Below are 18,044 nucleotides of genomic sequence, written 5' to 3'. Positions count from 1 at the left end.
TACTTCTATACCTCACTACTTCTGCCATTCTCCTTAGAAACACCTTAGAGTAGGAGGAAAGAATGGTACTCTTGCTCATCCAAAATCAGTCTAATGATTAGGAGCTGCTTCTTACCTGAAACGTTCATAAAAACTTTTATAATTCCTTGTTATATTACTTAATTTAAAGTAAAAGTTGTCTATGATTCTTCAGCCACTCAAAGCATTTTTAAAAATTATTTATTTATTTATTTATTTATTTATTTATTTATTTATTTGACAGAGAGAGAGAAAAAGGGAACAGTGAGCAGGGGGAGGAGCAGAGGGAGAGGGCCAAGCCATCCCACATGGGGTTTGATCCTACAGAGATCATGCAGGAGCTAAAACCAAGAGTGAGACGTACAACCACCTGAGCCACCCAGGCACCCTCACTTTGAATATCTTATTACAAATACTTTCACCTTCTTTATATGCATACATATATGCCTACATATGTATGTATTTTTCCCTAAAAGATTAGACACATTCGGGGATCCCTGGGTGGCTCAGCGGTTTGGCGCCTGCCTTTGGCCCAGGGCGCGATCCCGGAGTCCCGGGATCGAGTCCCACGTCAGGCTCCTGGCATGGAGCCTGCTTCTCCCTCCTCCTGTGTCTCTGCCTCTCTCTCTCTCTCTCTCTGTCTATCATAAATAAATAAGTAAATCTTAAAAAAAAAAAAGATTAGACACATTGGTTTTGTAATTCTTTATTACAGGATTTTTAGGTCTTTTGTCTGTATTCAGGAATAAATTTCAGAAGATTTTCCAGGATGCTTCCAGGTGTACTTTTTAAAATTCTCACCAGTACTCCAAACTAAAGTCTCAAGTATTCATTTGGTCTGGAATTATATATATATATTTATATATATATAGAGAGAGATCACATGTGCACATGTGTGGGGGAGCTGAGTGGGGAGGGAGGTGAGAGGGAGAATCTTTTTTTTTTTTTTAAGATTTTTTATTTATTCATAGAGACACAGATGGAGAGAGAGAGAGAGAGAGAGAGGCAGAGACACAAGCAGAGGGAGAAGCAGGCTCCATGCAGGGAGCCCGACGTGGGACTCGATCCCGGGTCCCCAGGATCACACCCCAGGCTGCAGGCGGCTCTAAACCGCTGCGCCACGGGGGCTGCCCGAGAGAGAGAATCTTAAGCAGGCTCTAGGCTCAGCCCAGAGCCCAATGTAGGCTGATTCTTTTTTTTTTTTTTTTTTAAGATTTTATTTATTTATTCATGAGAGACACAGAATATGAGAGAGAGGCAGAGACACAGACAGAGGGAGAAGCAGGCCCCATGCAGGGAGCCCGATGTGGGACTAGTTTCCGGGTCTCCAGGATCACAACCTGGGCTGCAGGCGGCGCTAAACTGCTGAGCCACTCAGGCTGCCCTGTAGGCTGATGCTTGTGACCTCAGCCAAAATCAAGACTCTATCGCTTAATTGACTGTGCCACTCAGGCGCCCTGGTCAGGAAATTTTTGTTCTATTTATTTCTTCTTTTTTGTCTGTGTTCCATCAGTCTCTATTTTTGAAATTCCTATGAGTTATTCAGTAGGTCTTTTAGATCGTTTTCTTTTTCCTTAATCTTTTTGTAATGACCATTTCCTTTTCCTCTTAAACTCATTGAGGATCTTGTCAGTAGACGTCTGAATAGGTTGGTTGGGACCTTTTTGTTATAGGGACACTGGTCTGCCTCTCTAAATCTGTCCTGCTGAAAAGCCTGGACCCAGTCTTTCTTGAATCCATCCCATTATCCCTGGCTTCCTTCCTGTTTTGAGTAAGGTTGGGATTTGTCCAATATCCCTCTTACTTTTTATGTGTATGGGGACTGGGCATAGGAGATATGAAGAGGGAAGAAAAATGTCATTCTATATTAGCACTTCAGGATCTAAGAAGCAAGATCATCTCATGTCTTTTTTTTTAAACCCCTCTCATCCAGCAACATTTTCTTTGGACTTGGACTGTGAATTTCTTCTAAAGTGAAACTAAGAAGAGGACTAATACATTGAATTCTTAAAAAGCCATGGCCAGTGTAAGTTGATTTTTTTGGTTCCTAATTGATGTCCTTTTTTTCCATAGTCATATGAATATTTGCATTCTTTATCCTGATATTGTTGCCTAAGTGAATACCCTACAATAAGTTACAAGTGAGTAAGTGTTGGTTTCAAAACTTCAAGGTCTTCCTTTTTTGCTCCTCTCCTTTCTAACCAGTGTTCTTATGCTTATTCAATACATCATTTTTCATTTCCCATATGCTCAGACTTTTGCCAGGGGAAGAGAACAGAAATAGTATTCTTTTGAGGGAAATATTGATGATTCTCTTGTCAGAACTTTGGTTTGATGAGGTGATTTAACAAATATTTTTGAGTACCTACTATGTGACAAGCATACTTCTAGGTAACTATGAATAAATTGGTGGGGGAAAAAAATCAGACACATACAAATCATCCCTTTTAGAACTTAACTTGTAGTGAGAGAGACAAAAATAACTTAAGTACTACCAGACTTAAGAATTTTTTAAAAGATTCTATTTATTTATTTGAGAGAGTGAGGGAACACAAGTGGGGGTTAGAGGGAGAGAGGGGGAGGAAGAAGCAGATTCCCTGTCTAGCAGGGAGCCTGACATGGGCTCGATCCTCAGGACCCTGAGATCATGAGCTGAAGACAGACGCTTTAACTGAGTGAGCCACCGTGGCACCCCAAGACTTAAGATTTAAGACACAGATACATACACACACACATATATGAACAAATGAACAAAACAATTACAAGATAAAGCTAAGACCAAAAAACAAATCTATGTCCTATCAATAAATGTATATGAATTTTAACTCACAAAAGAAAAAGGCTTTTAGGTTGAGTCTCAAAGGAAAACTCAACTCTTTGCACTCAGAGACTCTGAGATACTTAAGTGACTCAGAAAGTTTAATGAAAGGATGGATAAATTATGCCAGACAAATGGAAACTAAAAACAGACAAAAATTCAGGCCACATAACACCATTAAACATGGCAAAGGGTAGTATGTAATTCTAAGGCATACATTTCAAAATGAAGATAACATAGTTGTAAATACACATATATCAAATATTATAGCATCAAATTTCCTTGAGCAAATAGGAAAGCAGATAGAAGAAGGAAGTAGTAGAGGACACTAATTAACCCTTTCAGTCAAAGTCAAGCCAAGTAGACAAATTTAGTAAGGATGAAACACTCCATCAAATCTACCTAATTGATATATATTCAATTCTGTATCCTAGTAATAACAAATATATGTACTTTTCAAGTGTCCATAGACCAATCAGGAAAAATGACATAATATTAGGCTATAATAAGGTCCAAGTAACAAGAAATGATATACCATATTCTCTGAACACAATGAAATATAGCTAGGATTTAATAACAAAATCAGGATCCCTGGGTGGCTCAGCAGTTTAGCGCTTGCCTTTGGCCCAGAGCGTGATCCTGAAGTCCCAGGATCAAGTCCCACATCGGGCTCCCTCCATGGAGCCCTCTGCCTGTGTCTTTGCCTCTCTCTCTCTCTCTCTCTCTGTCTCTCATGAATAAATAAATAAAATCTTTTAAAAAAATCAGAAAAATAAAGTTACTCTTACCAACAATTTATAAAATCTGTCTCAATTCCTGGATCAAAGATGAAATACAATCCAAAAGTAAAGAATTTGGGGGCAGCCCTGGTGGCGCAGCGGTTTAGTGCCGCCTGCAGCCCGGGGTGTGATCTTGGAGACCCGGGATCAAGTCCCACATCAGGCTTCCTGCGTGGAGCCTGCTTCTCCCTCTGCCTGTGTTTCTGCCTCTCTCTCTCTCTGAATAAATAAATAAATCTTAAAAAAAAAAAAAAAGTAAAGAATTTTGGGATCCCTGGGTGGCTTAGGGGTTTAGCGCCTGCCTTTGGCCCAGGGCATGATCCTGGGGTCCCAGGATTGAGTTCCATATCGAGCTCCCTGCATGGAGCCTGCTTCTCCCTCTGCTTGTGTCTCTGCCTTTCTCTCTTTCTCTGTGTCTCTCATGAATAAATAAATAAAATCTTAAAAAAAATAAAAATAAAAAAATAAAAGTAAAGAATTTCTGGTACTCTGTGATAACACTACATTTTGGAACCCATGGGATTTAGTTAAAGTAAGACTTTAAGGGCAAAGTTACAGTTTTAATGCTTCTAATAAAATAATGAAAATATATAAATTGAAAAGAAGTAGAAGGAATTATGGAAGGAATTTATAAAGATAAAAATTTTATGTGTTAGAAAACAGGAAAAACTTACAATCAATGAGATAATAATACAAATCTTAAATTAGGAAAGAAAGAGAAAGCATAATATAAAAATTTAAAAAGCAGAAAATCCACAGAAACAAAGGAATTAAAAAGAATCTGGAAAAAGTACATTATTGGATTATTTGCAAATACATTTTATTTATCCACATATATACCATTTTTAATTGCTCTTGCTTCTTGAGATCTGAATTTCTATTTGGTGTCATTTCTTTTTAACTTGAAGATCTTCCTTCTGCATCTACAGTTTGCGTCTTCTCATGATAAATACTCTCAGCTTTCTTTATTTGAAAATGTCTTTATTCCACCTTAATTTATAAAATAAGTCAGGAAATGCATCCTCTTCTCTTTTCTGGAAGAATTTACTGAATTGTATTATTTCTTCCTCTATTGTCTGATAGAATTCAACAACAAAGGCATCTGTAGTAAGCAGAATAATGACCCCCAGAGATGTCTACATGCTAATCCTGGAACCTGTGAATATGGTGCCTTATGTGGCAAAAGGGAATTTGCAGATGTTATTAAGTTAATGATTTTGAGGTAGGGAGATTATTTTTGATTATCTGAAGAATCAGGATCAGAGGGAGATGTGAGAATGGAATGTGCATACTCCTGTTAGTGAAATGAAATGTTACTGGCTTTGAAAATGGAGGAAGGGGGCAGCCCCGGTGGCCCAGCAGTTTAGCGCGGCCTTCAGCCTAGGGCATGATCCTGGAGACCCAGAATCGAGTCCCACGTTGGGCTCCCTGCATGGAGCTTGCTTCTCCCTCTGCCCTTTCTCTCTCTCTCTCTCTGTCATGAATAAATAAATAAAATCTTAAAAAAAAAAAAAAGGAAAATGGAGGAAGGGGGCCATGAACCATGTAAGAGGCCTCTAGAAGCTAGAAAATGCAAGAAAATAGACTCTTTCCTAAAGCCACCAGAAAGGTACACAGCCCTGCTGACATCTTGATTTAGTCTAGTGAAACCCTTGTTGGACTTCTAACATATATATCTGTCAGATAATAAATTTGTTGTTTTAAGTTACTATATTTGTTACAGCAGCAGTAGTAAGTAAATGCACCATCTGAATTTGGAGTTTTCTTCATGGGGAGGCTTTAATTTCTTTAATTGATCTAGGGCTTTTGGGGGTTTCATTTCTTTTTGAATCAGTTTAGTAATTTGTGTCTTTCAAGAAATTCATTTATTTCCATTTAGATGTCAAATTTATTAGCATAAAGTTGTTTATAATATTCCCTTATTATCCTTTTAATGCCTGTCAGATCTATAGTAATGCCCTCTTCTTAATTCCTGATGTCAATAATTTATGTCTTTTTTCTTGATTGTATATGTATTCTAAAATACATTAGTATTTTATTGGTGTTTTCAAAGACTAGCTTTTAGTTTTATTAATTTTTCTCTACAGTTTGCCTTTGCCTTGATTGTTATTTCATTAATTACTGATCTGATTCTTTCCTTTTTAATGTGTATTTTGGGTTTAATTTTCTCTTCTTTTTTGAGTTCAAATTCCCTTTTTTCTTTTACCCGTGCGCTATTTTGAAGAGTGTTCTTTAACTTAAAAATTTAGGGGGACTTTTTCAGATCCTTCTGAGAATTCATTTTTAACTTAATTCATAATTTAATTCTGTTGTGGTCAGAGAACATACTCTGTGATATCAGTCCTTTTAAATTTATTGAAACTTATGACCTGAAATGTGCACTATCTTGGTGACTGCTCAATGTGCATTTGAAAGAAAAAGGGTGGGGATCCCTGGGTGGCGCAGCGCTTTGGCGCCTGCCTTTGGCCCAGGGCGTGATCCTGGAGACCCGGGATCGAATCCCATGTCGGGCTCCCGGTGCATGGAGCCTGCTTCTCCCTCTGCCTGTGTCTCTGCCTCTCTCTCTCTCTCTCTCTGTGACTATCATAAATAAATAAAAATTAAAAAAAAAAAAGTTGAAAGAAAAAGGGTGTTATACTATTGTTGGATAGAGTGATTATCAGTTAGGTTAAGTGTTTCGTAAGAGTGCTCAACTCTTCTGTATCTTTTTTTTTTTTGGTCACTTAGTCTATCAATTACTGAGAGAGGACTGTTGAAGATTATAGATACAGCTGTCGATTTGTTACAGTTCTGTCAGTTTTGATAGCTGTTTCCATAGTGTAGCAGTTATCACGTTCGCCACACAATTCTGTCAGTTTTGCTTTATGTGTCTTGAAATCCTGTTAGTAGATGCATGTATATTTAGGATTACTATGTCCTTGTTTTCCTTAAGTTTGTTTGGTTATTTATTTATTTTTAATGATCTCTACACCCTGTGTGAGGCTTGAACTCACAACCTGAAATCAAGAATTGCATGCTAAAAAAAAAAAAAAAAAAAAAAAAGTTGAATGGTTTTCCAACTGAGCCAGCCAGGTACTCCAAGATTCCTATATCTTCTTGCTGAATTGACACTCCTTTATTATGAAATGTCCTTTTGGTAATATTCTTTTTTTTTTTCTTTGCATTCTATTTATTAATATAACTGCTTCAGCTTTCTTTTATTGTTACTTTGTGGCATATCTTTTTCCATCTTTTATTTTAACTTATTTTAAGTGTATCTCATATAACAGCATATAGTTCAGTCCTATTTTTTTTTTTTTTTAAGATTTTATTTATTCATGAGAGACACAGAGAGAGAGGCAGAGACACAGGCAGAAGGAGAAGCAGGCTCCATGCAGGGAGCCCAATGTGGGACTCGATCCCGAGTCCCCAGGATCATGCCCTGGGCCAAAGGCAGAAGCTCGACCTCTGAGCCACCGGCTGCCCTCAGTTCTATTTTTTTATCTAATCTGATAATCTCTGCCTTTGAGTATCTAAATCAGGAGTTAGCAATCTGTGGCATGCTGGCCAAATCCAGCCCACAGCCTCAAGCTAAGAATGATTTTGCATTGCTGAAAGGTTACAAATAAAGAATAATATGTGATAGGGACTGTATATGATTCATAGAGCCTAAAATGTTTACTGTCTGAATCTTTTCAGAAAGTTTGCTGACTTCTCCATGGACTGTTTATATTGAATGTAATTATTAGATTTTAATCTATTACCTTGTCATCTATTCTTCCTTTTCCCCCCTATTTTCCTGCCTTCTCTTGGACAAGTTTTATATTTTTTTAGTATTCCATGTATCTTCACTGCTTTTTAGAATTCCATTTATCTCCATTATAGGATTATTAGCTATACTATTTTTACTGTTTTATTGTTTTTGGGGTTGTTCTAAGATTTCCAATATGCTTTTAAAAGAGTTTATTACAGTCTTCCAGTAATTATGCAATTTCACAAATAATGCTAAAATCTTACAGCTAGATACTTCCATTTTCCCTTTACATCTTTTTTCTATTGTTGTCATATATTTTATTTCTACATGCATTAAAACCACAAAGCTTTTTCTTCTTTAAATGATTAGTTATCTTTTAAAGAAATTATTAAATGAAAATATCTTTATTTACCTCCAAATTTATTTATTTATAGTACTCTTCATTCCTCTGTGGTTAGAAGTTTTTGCCTAGTATCAATTTTTTGTCCCCCTAAAGAACTTGCTTTAACTTTTTTTTTGCTTTAACCTTTTTTTGTAGCCCAAGTCTTTTGGTGAAGAATCCTCACAGCTTTTGTTTCTCTTGAAAGACAAAACAAAACAAAAAACAGACCCAAAGCTTTATTTCCCCATAATTCTGAAAGATTTTAGTTGGGTATAGAATTATAGACTGACAGCTTTCTTTCAGATTTTAAAGAAACTGTTTTGTTGTCCTGCCTCCATTGTTATTAATGGGGAGTAATCTCTGATTCTCATTGTTGTTTCCCTCTGTATAATGTGCCTTTTGTGGGGAAGAGAATCTGGTTGCTTTTAAGATTTTTTTTTCCTTATAGTTGGTCTTCAGCAGGTTGGTTATAATGATTATAAGTATAGTATTCTTTGTTTTTAACGTTTTATTTATGTAAGTAATCTCTACACACAGTGTGGGGTTTGAACTCATAACTCTTGAGATTAAGAGTCCCACGTTTTTCCAAGTGAGCCAGCCAGGTGCCCCTAGCCTTCTGTTTTTATGTTACTTGGGTAACATAGTTCATTGAACTTCATGAATCTGTGGGTTTGTTTGTTTGTTTTTTTTTTAATGAAATTTGGAAAATATTTTGCTCAATGACTCTAAGAATTTTTTTTTAAAAGATTTTATTTATTTATTCATTGAGACACACACAGAGAGAGAGGCAGAGACACAGACAGAGGGAGAAGCGGACTCCATGCAGGGAGCCCGACATGGGACTTGATCCTGGGTCTCCAGGATCACACCCCAGGCTGCAGGTGGCGCTAAACTGCTGCGCCACCAGGGCTGCCCTCTAAGTAATTTTTTTGCCTTGTTTTTCTCTTCTGACTCTCCAATTACATGTATGTTGGACTGATAATGTCTCATAGATCATTATGGCTCTGTTTACCTTTTTTTTTCTCCAGTCTTTTTTCTCTCTGGACCCTCAGTGGGTGATTCCTGTTGACTTGTCCTGTACTGATCTTTTCTTCTATTGTGTTAATCTGCTGTAGATCCTTCTAGTGAATTTTTTATTTCTTGATTTCATGATTTGCCTTTGATTATTTTTTAAAGTACCTAAATTTCTCAAATCTTTGCCTGCTAATTTCAACACCTGAATCATTTGTTGGTGTTTCTAGTAAGTGAGTTTCTCTCATCTTTTTTTTTTTTTTTTTTTGCATTTCTAATAATCTTTTACTAGTAATTATTTCTAATAATTTTAATTGTATACTCAACATTATATATTATATTTTGTTAACTATGACTCTGGATCTTGTTAATCTCTTCTTAGAGAAGAAGTTAGCTCTACTCGATAATTCATATAATTATACATAATATAAAGTATGGCACTTAAAACATCATGGTACTGGTATATAAATAGATCAAGGGAACGGAATTGAAAAATTTAGAAATATACCTTCATATGATAATTTAACATTGATAAAAGTGGTATCTTAAAAGAGCAGGCTAAAGATAGACTTTTTTTATTGAGATAATTGGCATGTAACATTGTTAGTTTTGGGTGCACAAAATAGTGGTTTAGTATATGTTACAAAATGATCACCACATTAAGTCTAGTTAATATCCATTATCACATATAGTTACAAGGTTTCTTTCTTGTGATGAAAACTTTCCAGATCTAGTCTTTTAGCAATTTTTGAATATACAATACAGTATTAATAGCTATAGTCACCACATTGTATGTTGTGTATCCCCAGGGCTTATTAATTTTATAACTGGAGGATTATACCTTTTGACCAGCTTCATCCATTTCACCACCACCTCCCCTGCCTCTGACAACCAACAATATGTTCTCTGTATCTATGAGTTTGATTTTTATTTTCTGTTTTTAGATATCACATATAAGTGAGATCATATGGTATTTGTCTTTCTCAGTCTGACTTATTTCACTTATTATAATGCCATCAGAGTCCATCCAAATTGTTGGAAATGGTAGGATTTCCTTTTTTTAAAAGGTTTTATTTATTTTTATTTATTTAAGAGACAGAGCATGAGCAGGGGGAGGGGCACAAGGAAAGGGAGAAAGACAAGCAGACTCCCCACTGAGTGAGGAGACCAATGCAGGGCTTGATCCCAGGATCCTGAGATCATGACATGAGCCAAAGGCAGATTCTTAACTGACTGAGTCACCCAGGTACCCCCCCCCCCCCACCTTTTAAGTAGGCTTTACATCCAGTGTGGAGCCCAATGCAGGGTTTGAATTCAGGCCCCTGAGATCAACACCTAAGCTGGGATCAAGAGTCAGACACTTAGCTGACTTAGCCATCCATGTGCCCCTCCTTTATTTTTTTTTATTAATGGCTGAATAGTATTCCTGTATATGTGTGTGTGTATCACATTTTCTGTATCTGTTCATCCATTGGAGGATACTTAATTTGTGTCTATGTGTTGCCTATTTTAAATGATGCCTCAGTGAACATGGAGGTCCCAATATATTTCCAAATAGATATTTTAATTTCTTTTGATTAAATGCCCAGAAGTGGAATAGCTGGATCACATGGTAGTTCTGTTTTTGTTTTGTTTTTTTGAGGAAGTTTCATACTATTTTCTGTAGTAAGTTCACCAATTTGTATTTCTCACTAACAGTGGACAAGAGTTCCCTTTTCACCACATTGTTGCTAACACTTGTTATGTTTTGTGTTTTTGATAATAGCCATTCTAACAGATGTGAGGCAATATCTCATTAGGTTTTAATTTGCATTTCCCTGATGATCAGTGATTTTGAACATGTTTTCATGTACCTGTTTTCCATTTTTATGTCTTTTTTGGAGAAATGTCTACTCTCAGATCCTTTACTTATTTTTAATTCAGATTATTTGGGGGTTTTTTGCTATTGAGTTGTAGGAGTTCTTTATATTTTGGTTATTAAACCCTTATCAGATACATGATTTACAAAAATTTCCTCCATGTAGGTTCCCTTTTATTTTTGTTGATGGTTTCCTTTGCTGTGCAGATTTTTAATTTGATGTAGTCCCATATGTTTATTTTTGCTTTTCTTGCCTTTGCTTTTTTTTTTTTTTTTTTTAATTTTTATTTATTTATGATAGTCACAGAGAGAGAAAGAGAGAGAGGCAGAGGGAGAAGCAGGCTCCATGCACCGGGAGCCTGATGTGGGATTCGATCCCGGTCTCCAGGATCGCGCCCTGGGCCAAAGGCAGGCACCAAACCGCTGCGCCACCCAGGGATCCCGCCTTTGCTCTTTTGGTATCAAATCCAAAAAGTTATTGCCAAGTATCTTTAGCACTTATGATTTCCTCTAGAAGTTTTGTAATTTCAGAATTTATATTCGTCTTTAATCCATTTTGAGTTTATTTTTATGTATGATATAAGATAGTGGTACAATTTGATTCTTTTCCATGTGGCTGTTCAGTGTTCCCAACATCATTTATTGAAGAGACTCTCCTTTATAGTATATTTTTGGCTCTTTTGTCATAAGTTAATTGACCATGTATGTGTGGGCCCCTATTCTGTTTTTCTGATCTATGTGCCATTTTTATGGCAATATCCTACTGTTTTGATTACTATAGCTTTGTAATGTGGTTTGGAATGAGGACATGTAATGTGTCCAGCTTTGTTTCTTTTTTTTTTTTTTTAAGATTTTTATTTATTTATTCACGAAAGACACACACAGAGAGAGGCAGGAACACAGGCAGAGGCAGAAGATGGAGTCCTATGTGGGACTCCATCCCAGGTCTCCAGGATCATGCCCTGGGCTGAACGCAGCGCTAAACCGCTGAGACAGCCGGGCCTGCCCACCAGCTTTGTTTCTTTTTCTCAAAATTGCTCTAGCTATTTGAGGTCTTTTTGATGGTTTCATTACAAATTTTAGGATTATTTGTTATATTTCTCTGAAAAATTCCATTGGGATTCAAAGGATTACATTGAATCTGTTGATTGCTTTGAGTAGTATGGACATTTTACCAATGTTAATTCTTCCATTCCTTAAGCATGGAATATCTTTTCATTTTTTGTGTCTTAAGTTTCTTTCATCAGCATATTACAATTTTCGTATACAATTCTTTTCTCTCCTTGGTTAAAGATAGACTATTGATAAATAGTGTTGGATATCTAGGTAGCCATTTTGGAAAAGATAAAGCCCAATCTATATCTCATCTACCATATAGGGTAAACCCCAATTAAATTGAATGATTTAAGTTTTAAAAATGCAATCATAACATTACTGGACTAAAACATGGGAGTACTTCTTCATAACTTTGATGTGAGGAAGGACTTTCTAACTAGGACTCAAAATTGTAGGAACTAAAGAGAAAGTATTTAATGATTTGATTATATAAAAATAAAAAGCTTCTGCATGACAAGAAACTAGTAAGCAAAGTCAGAAGAGAAATGTCGAAATGTAGAAAGTATTTCAATTCATATAGAGGCACTGAACTTATCAGATTTATAAAGACTAAGAAATTTAAGAAGGAGACTGATGGCCCAGTAGGAAAAGAGTCAAGGTACCTGAACAGAAATTTCTAAGAAAAATAAATATAAAAGACCCTAAAAAAGAATAATACTCAACTCATAATTCAGGAAATACCAATTAAAATTCTGACATATGATTTCTTTATCATATTAAATTGATAGAAACAAAATGTTTTAACAAAATGCCTTAGGGGATCCCTGGGTGGCCCAGTGGTTTAGCGCCTGCCTTCAGCCCAGGGCGCGATCCTGGAGTCCTGGGATCGAGTCCCACATCGAGCTCCCTGCGTGGAGCCTGCTTCTCCCTCTGCCTGTGTCTCTGCCTCTCTCTCTCTCTCTCAAATAAATACATACATACATACATACATACATAAATAAATAAGTAAAATCTTTTTAAAAAATGCTTTGCTGCCTTGGCTGTGAGGAAATGGATACTCTCATATATTGCTGCACCTGACAAAATGGTCCAGTTGCTGTAGAGGGCAGCTTGACACCATCTACTAAAATGACCAATGCATTTTCCATTCTGACCTAACAATCTGATTTCTGAGACTTTCTATTACAGATATGCCTTTATGTATACAAAATAACGTATTTACAAGAGTATTCATTGCACCATTGTTTGTTAGAGCAGAAGATTGTAAACAACCAAGTGTCTGTGTATAGACATCTAGTTAAATAAGCTATGATAAATTTTTAAAAATTTTTTAAAATTATTTTTAAAAAATAATATGTACCTATAGAAAAATAAGGAAACCATTAATCTTAGAATTTAAAAATCAAATACAGAACAGTGTATATATTATAGTATGTTATCTTTTGTATAAAGGTTTTTTTTTTTTTTGTATAAAGGTTTTTTTTTTAATTTTTATTTATTTATGATAGTCACACAGAGAGAGAGAGAGAGGGAGAGAGAGGCAGAGACACAGGCAGAGGGAGAAGCAGGCTCCATGCACCGGGACCCCGACATGGGACTCGATCCCGGGTCTCCAGGATCGCGCCCTGGGCCAAAGGCAGGCGCTAAACCGCTGCACCACCCAGGGATCCCTTGTATAAGGGTTTTAAAAAATAATACGTATGTGTATTTGTATTTGCTTAAAAACATTGCAAAGCCATACAAAGGAACTTATAAAATTGCTTATCTAAAACAGGTGAGGAGGTGGGAGACAAAATGGAAAGGACAAAGGTAGCAGTAAGACATCTGAATGTTTCTCTTTTTTGTTCTGAGCCATTTAAGAAAGGAAAATAAAATATAAAAATAAAAAATTGTCATTAAGGTTAGTGATTTTCTCTAGTCCTATTTGGCTACATAGATACTGTAATAGAGGAGGAAGAGAGATTTATCTAAGATTCAAGCTTTCCTAAGCAAGTGTGAAAAGGAAGTTCACATTAGGAGCCATTATGAAGTTGGATGATTAGTTGATACAGAGTTTAAATTGGGAGAAGAGGTATGAATGTGGTAAGTGACAATGTAAAAGTGACCAGAGAAGGATATTTTGGAGATGTTGAAGTTACTATTGATGACAAGGTATAGGGTAGTGATATAAAGAGTGAACTGGAGTGGAAGACATATCATCACTGACAATTAAGATAGAAGTCATATTGGAGATAGTGGCACTGAGCCAGGAGCTAAAATTCCTGAGGGGGAAAAATCTGGATGTTACTACATCACTGCAGTAGGTAAAGATAATCACGTATAGTCTGATGAAATGATGACATTAGATTTTAGATAAGAAGGGACAGTTGTTGGCACCTGCAATGAGAAGAGAGGACACAATGAAATTGCGGACAGAGTAAGGTTATAGGAGAAAAACCAGCCATCCAGTTGAGATGTCCTCACAGGAAATGGTGTTGTTAGGGAAAAATGGGTAATTGAATCATACACGGGAAATCTTTGAACTTTTCCACAATTTTAATCTTTCTAAATAGACGTTTTGGGAATTGATGTAGGGTATTCTCACTGGGTGGAGAGGCATTTTTATAATCGCTTCAGAAGTCACATAGTCATTTCTGCTATACTTTATAAGTTGGGTAAGTCACAACTGTTTTCCCAAGATCAGGTTCAAGGGCAGAGGACATAGACCTTACAACAATGGTATGAGAGCATGTCAAGGTTACACTGAAGAAGAAAATATGGGATGGGAGTTGTTCTATCTATCCTTGGAAAATACAATCTGCACTGGATATTGACTAAATAATTTGCATGAGAAGTAAAAATGCATATGATGAAGAAAAATCTTTGAGTCCTTTTTCTCAAGACGGAGGTTTTCATAAGACATTCTGGAAACATTAAAAAAATTTCCAACTAGTTAATTGGGAGCCTCTACTTAATTTTTTAAATTTCTAGATGACTGATTAACAGTTTTCCGTCCTATGCCAGAGGATGTGTCTGCAAAAATTGAATTTTTAAAAAAGATTTTATTTATTTATTCATGAGAAACACAGAGAGGAGAGAGAGAAAGAGGCAGAGACAGGCAGAGGGAGAAGCAGGCTCCATGCAGGGAGCCCGATGTGGGACTCAATCCCGGGTCTCCAGGATCACGCCCTCGGCCGAAGGCAGCGCTAAACTGCTGAGCCACCCGGGCTGCCCCAAAAATTGAATTTTTGAGAGCATGTAGGCACTCTGCTTCATTTCCATTAAATTGCTTTTAGTCACAAGCTTCCAACCTTTGCCTGTATACTCACTATATACTATATATACTATCCTTTTCCTGCATGCTTTCTTTTAGCACCTCTTCTTCCTTTTGAAAAATATTCTTATAATTTCAAAAATAGTACTGTGATTTATCATTTTAGGGGTTGGTGATGTTCAAAGATGTGGCTATAGATGTCTCTCAGGAAGAATGGGAATGCTTGAACCCTACGCAGAGGAATTTGTACAAAGATGTGATGCTGGAGAACTATAGCAACTTGGTTTCACTGGGTAAAGTTATCTGCCTCGTATAGTTTGGAATCTGTTTCTTTGAATTTCTGCTTTCTTTACCATGAATTTTAGGACTGCCTTTCAAATAACTAGATGAGTTTTTCTTTGTGTAGAAATGAGCACACCTAGATGGGGGTGCATTTTCATTTTCCCTATTTTTTTTTAAGATTTTATTTATTTATTCATGAGAGACAGAGAGAGAGAGGCAGAGACACAGGCAGAGGGAGAAGCAGGCTCCATACAGGGAGCCTGACGTGGGACTTGACCCCGGGTCTCCAGGATCACGCCCTGGGCTGAAGGCAGCACTAACACTGAGCCACCAGGGCTGCCCACCTCTGGTCCTTATCATTGATGTTCTTTCTTGAAGATTAAAGAACAGAACTGGAATTCCCTGCCATGAAAGCTTATGCTTAATAACTTAATTATTTAATACTAATGTTAATTTTTAAGTTATCAGTTAGTTAATGATGAAAGAAACCACTTTATCTTTTGTTTCATTTGTGCTCTGCTAAACCTGCAGGTGCACTAGTGTAGGTTCAAACTAAACACGTGGATCCTGGGTGTGAAACTTTTTAGCTTTCCCAATGTAATGATGGCCTGGATCAAGAAATATCACTATTTAGTGCTCAAATGAACACTATTCTATTTCCTATAACAAATGTGCTCTTTTAAACAATTTGAGAGTTACATTCTAAGAACTTTTCATTTAACATTGAAAAATTTCTGAAATAGGGATCCCTGGGTGGTGCAGCGGTTTGGCGCCTGCCTTTGGCCCAGGGCGCGATCCTGGAGACCCGGGATCGAATCCCACATCGGGCTCCCGGTGCATGGAGCCTACTTCTCCCTCTGCCTGTGTCTCTGCCTCTCTCTCTCTCTCACTATCATAAATAAATAAAAGTTTAAAAAAAAAAAGAAAAATATCTGAAATAAGTATACTCAGGAAGTTGTTTTTTCCTTATAGCAAAGTAGGGACAGAAAACTTATCTGATTTAAATAGTATTTTATAACCTATTTATTTGCTTTGTTTTTTATCATGAATTTACCTAAATATGAGTGTTTAATTTTTTTTTCTTCTTTAGATTTTATCAAATACCATTTTGTGCTGTAGTTTATTATTTTATCAATTCTGAATCACAGCATTTGGGTACTTTGATTTCCACTTGTCTCCATTTCTTTTCCTACAACCAGGACTTTCTATATCTAAGCCAGCTGTGATCTCTTCATTAGAGCAAGGGAAGGAGCCCTGGATGGTTGAGAGGGAAGTGACAGGAGGATGGTGCACAGGTGAGTGAGTAATGATCAGGAAGCAGGAAGCTATTTCAAGGAGTAGGCCAATTGGCCAGAATGTTGAGCAGTAAGGCTATTTTAGACAAATGAGGGAAAACCTAATTTCAAAACTAATTACCTATAATCAAACATAAAGACAGACATATAGATTAGAGGAATAGAATAAAGGCGCCTAAATGACTCAGTCAGTTAAATGTCTGACTCTTGATTTCAGCTCAGGTCATGATCTCAGGGTTGTGAGATCAAGCCCCATATGGAGCTCCATGCTCAGCATGACATGTGATTGAGATTCTTTCTCTCTTTCTCTCCCTCTGCCCTTCCCCTCACTTGCATACTCTTTCTCTCTCTAAATAAATAAATAAAATCTTAAGAAAAAAAGTGGAATAGAGTAGAAAGTCTGGAAATAAACCCTCAGATATATGACCAAATGATTTTAGATAAGGGTTCCAAGACCATTCAGTGGGGCAAAGTACTGTATCCTTAACAAATGGTGTAGGGAAAACTGGATATCCATATGTAAAAGAATAAAGTTAGATCCTTACTTATACCATATACAAAAATTAACTCAAAACAGATTAAAGAACTAAATTTAAAACCTAAAACTAGAAGAAAACAGGGAAAAAATATCAGGACATTAGATTTGGCAGTGATTTCTCAGATATGACACCAAGCAAGGTACAGGTAACCAAAGCAAAAATAGACAAATGGGAGTACACTAAACTTAAAATCTTCAATTCATCAAAGGACACAATCAAAAGAGTGTTTATTAATCTTTAAAAAAATTCCCACAAAGTTCTTTACTAGCTGACAGGAATACCTTTTTTTAAGTGTTATAGTAGTAGATCAAGAACATATGTTCTAATGGTGTAGTATAATAGTTGCCAGACTACTCAGATGACCTATTTCATATTGGCTGAGTTTTGGTAGTTTCAGATTTTCAAGGAGTTGGGTCCATTTCTTCTAAGTTTTAGGGGTTATGAACGTAAAGTTATATGCGGTTTCTTATTATCCTTATAATTCATTATATATATATCCATATATATAAAGGATATATACATGTCCTCATAATCCTTACAAATTTTTTCTTGTTATTGAGACTTTCTCTTTCACCCATGAATTATTTAGAAGTGTGTTATTTGGAGATGTCTAGGGATTTTCCTATTGCCTTTCTTTTATTGATTTATAATTTGATTCCATTATGGCCCATGTAAAAGAGGGAACAGTCCACAGTCTTCTCTTATTTTTTACCCAATAACAGTTTCAGAGATTCCCAAGAACATCCTTAGATAATTCACTAAAGGACTCATAGAGCTTACTGTGAAAGCTGTCATCCTTACGGTTATAGTTTATTACAGCAAAAGGATACAGATTAAAATCAGCCAAGAGAAGAAACACATGGGCAGACCCCAGAAGGTTTCCAGACATGGAGCTTCCAGTTGGACTCACCCAGTGGAGTCATGGACAGTGCTAATTTTTCCTATCAACTGTGTGTAACTATATGCATGTAGTATTGCCAAATAAGAAAACTAATCTGAATCTTGGTGTCCAGAACAAAA

At 36.4% G+C, this 18,044-nt stretch overlaps 1 protein-coding gene across 17 annotated transcripts in view; it reads left to right on the top strand.

The window, feature by feature from the left end:
- ZNF461 (zinc finger protein 461) overlaps positions 1 to 18,044 on the top strand; it is a 51,979-nt gene that overhangs the window by 18,384 nt on the left and 15,551 nt on the right. For 5 of the 17 annotated variants that reach the window (XM_072843153.1, XM_072842808.1, XM_072842900.1 and 2 more), the window contains 2 exons: positions 15,075 to 15,201; positions 16,390 to 16,485. The exons of 2 other annotated variants lie outside the window; for them this stretch is intronic. In XM_072843153.1, coding sequence (XP_072699254.1) covers positions 15,075 to 15,201; positions 16,390 to 16,485 — 223 coding nt within the window. Of the gene's footprint in view, positions 1 to 1,951; positions 2,045 to 15,053; positions 15,202 to 16,389; positions 16,486 to 18,044 lie in introns of all 17 variants that reach the window. 10 more of the 17 variants (XM_072843286.1, XM_072843221.1, XM_072843447.1 and 7 more) reach the window with 5 other exon arrangements.

The sequence above is a fragment of the Canis lupus genome, chromosome 1 (genome assembly GCF_048164855.1).
Source record: "Canis lupus baileyi chromosome 1, mCanLup2.hap1, whole genome shotgun sequence".
Lineage (NCBI taxonomy): Eukaryota > Metazoa > Chordata > Mammalia > Carnivora > Canidae > Canis > Canis lupus.
This window is presented reverse-complemented; position numbering and strand designations above follow the sequence as displayed.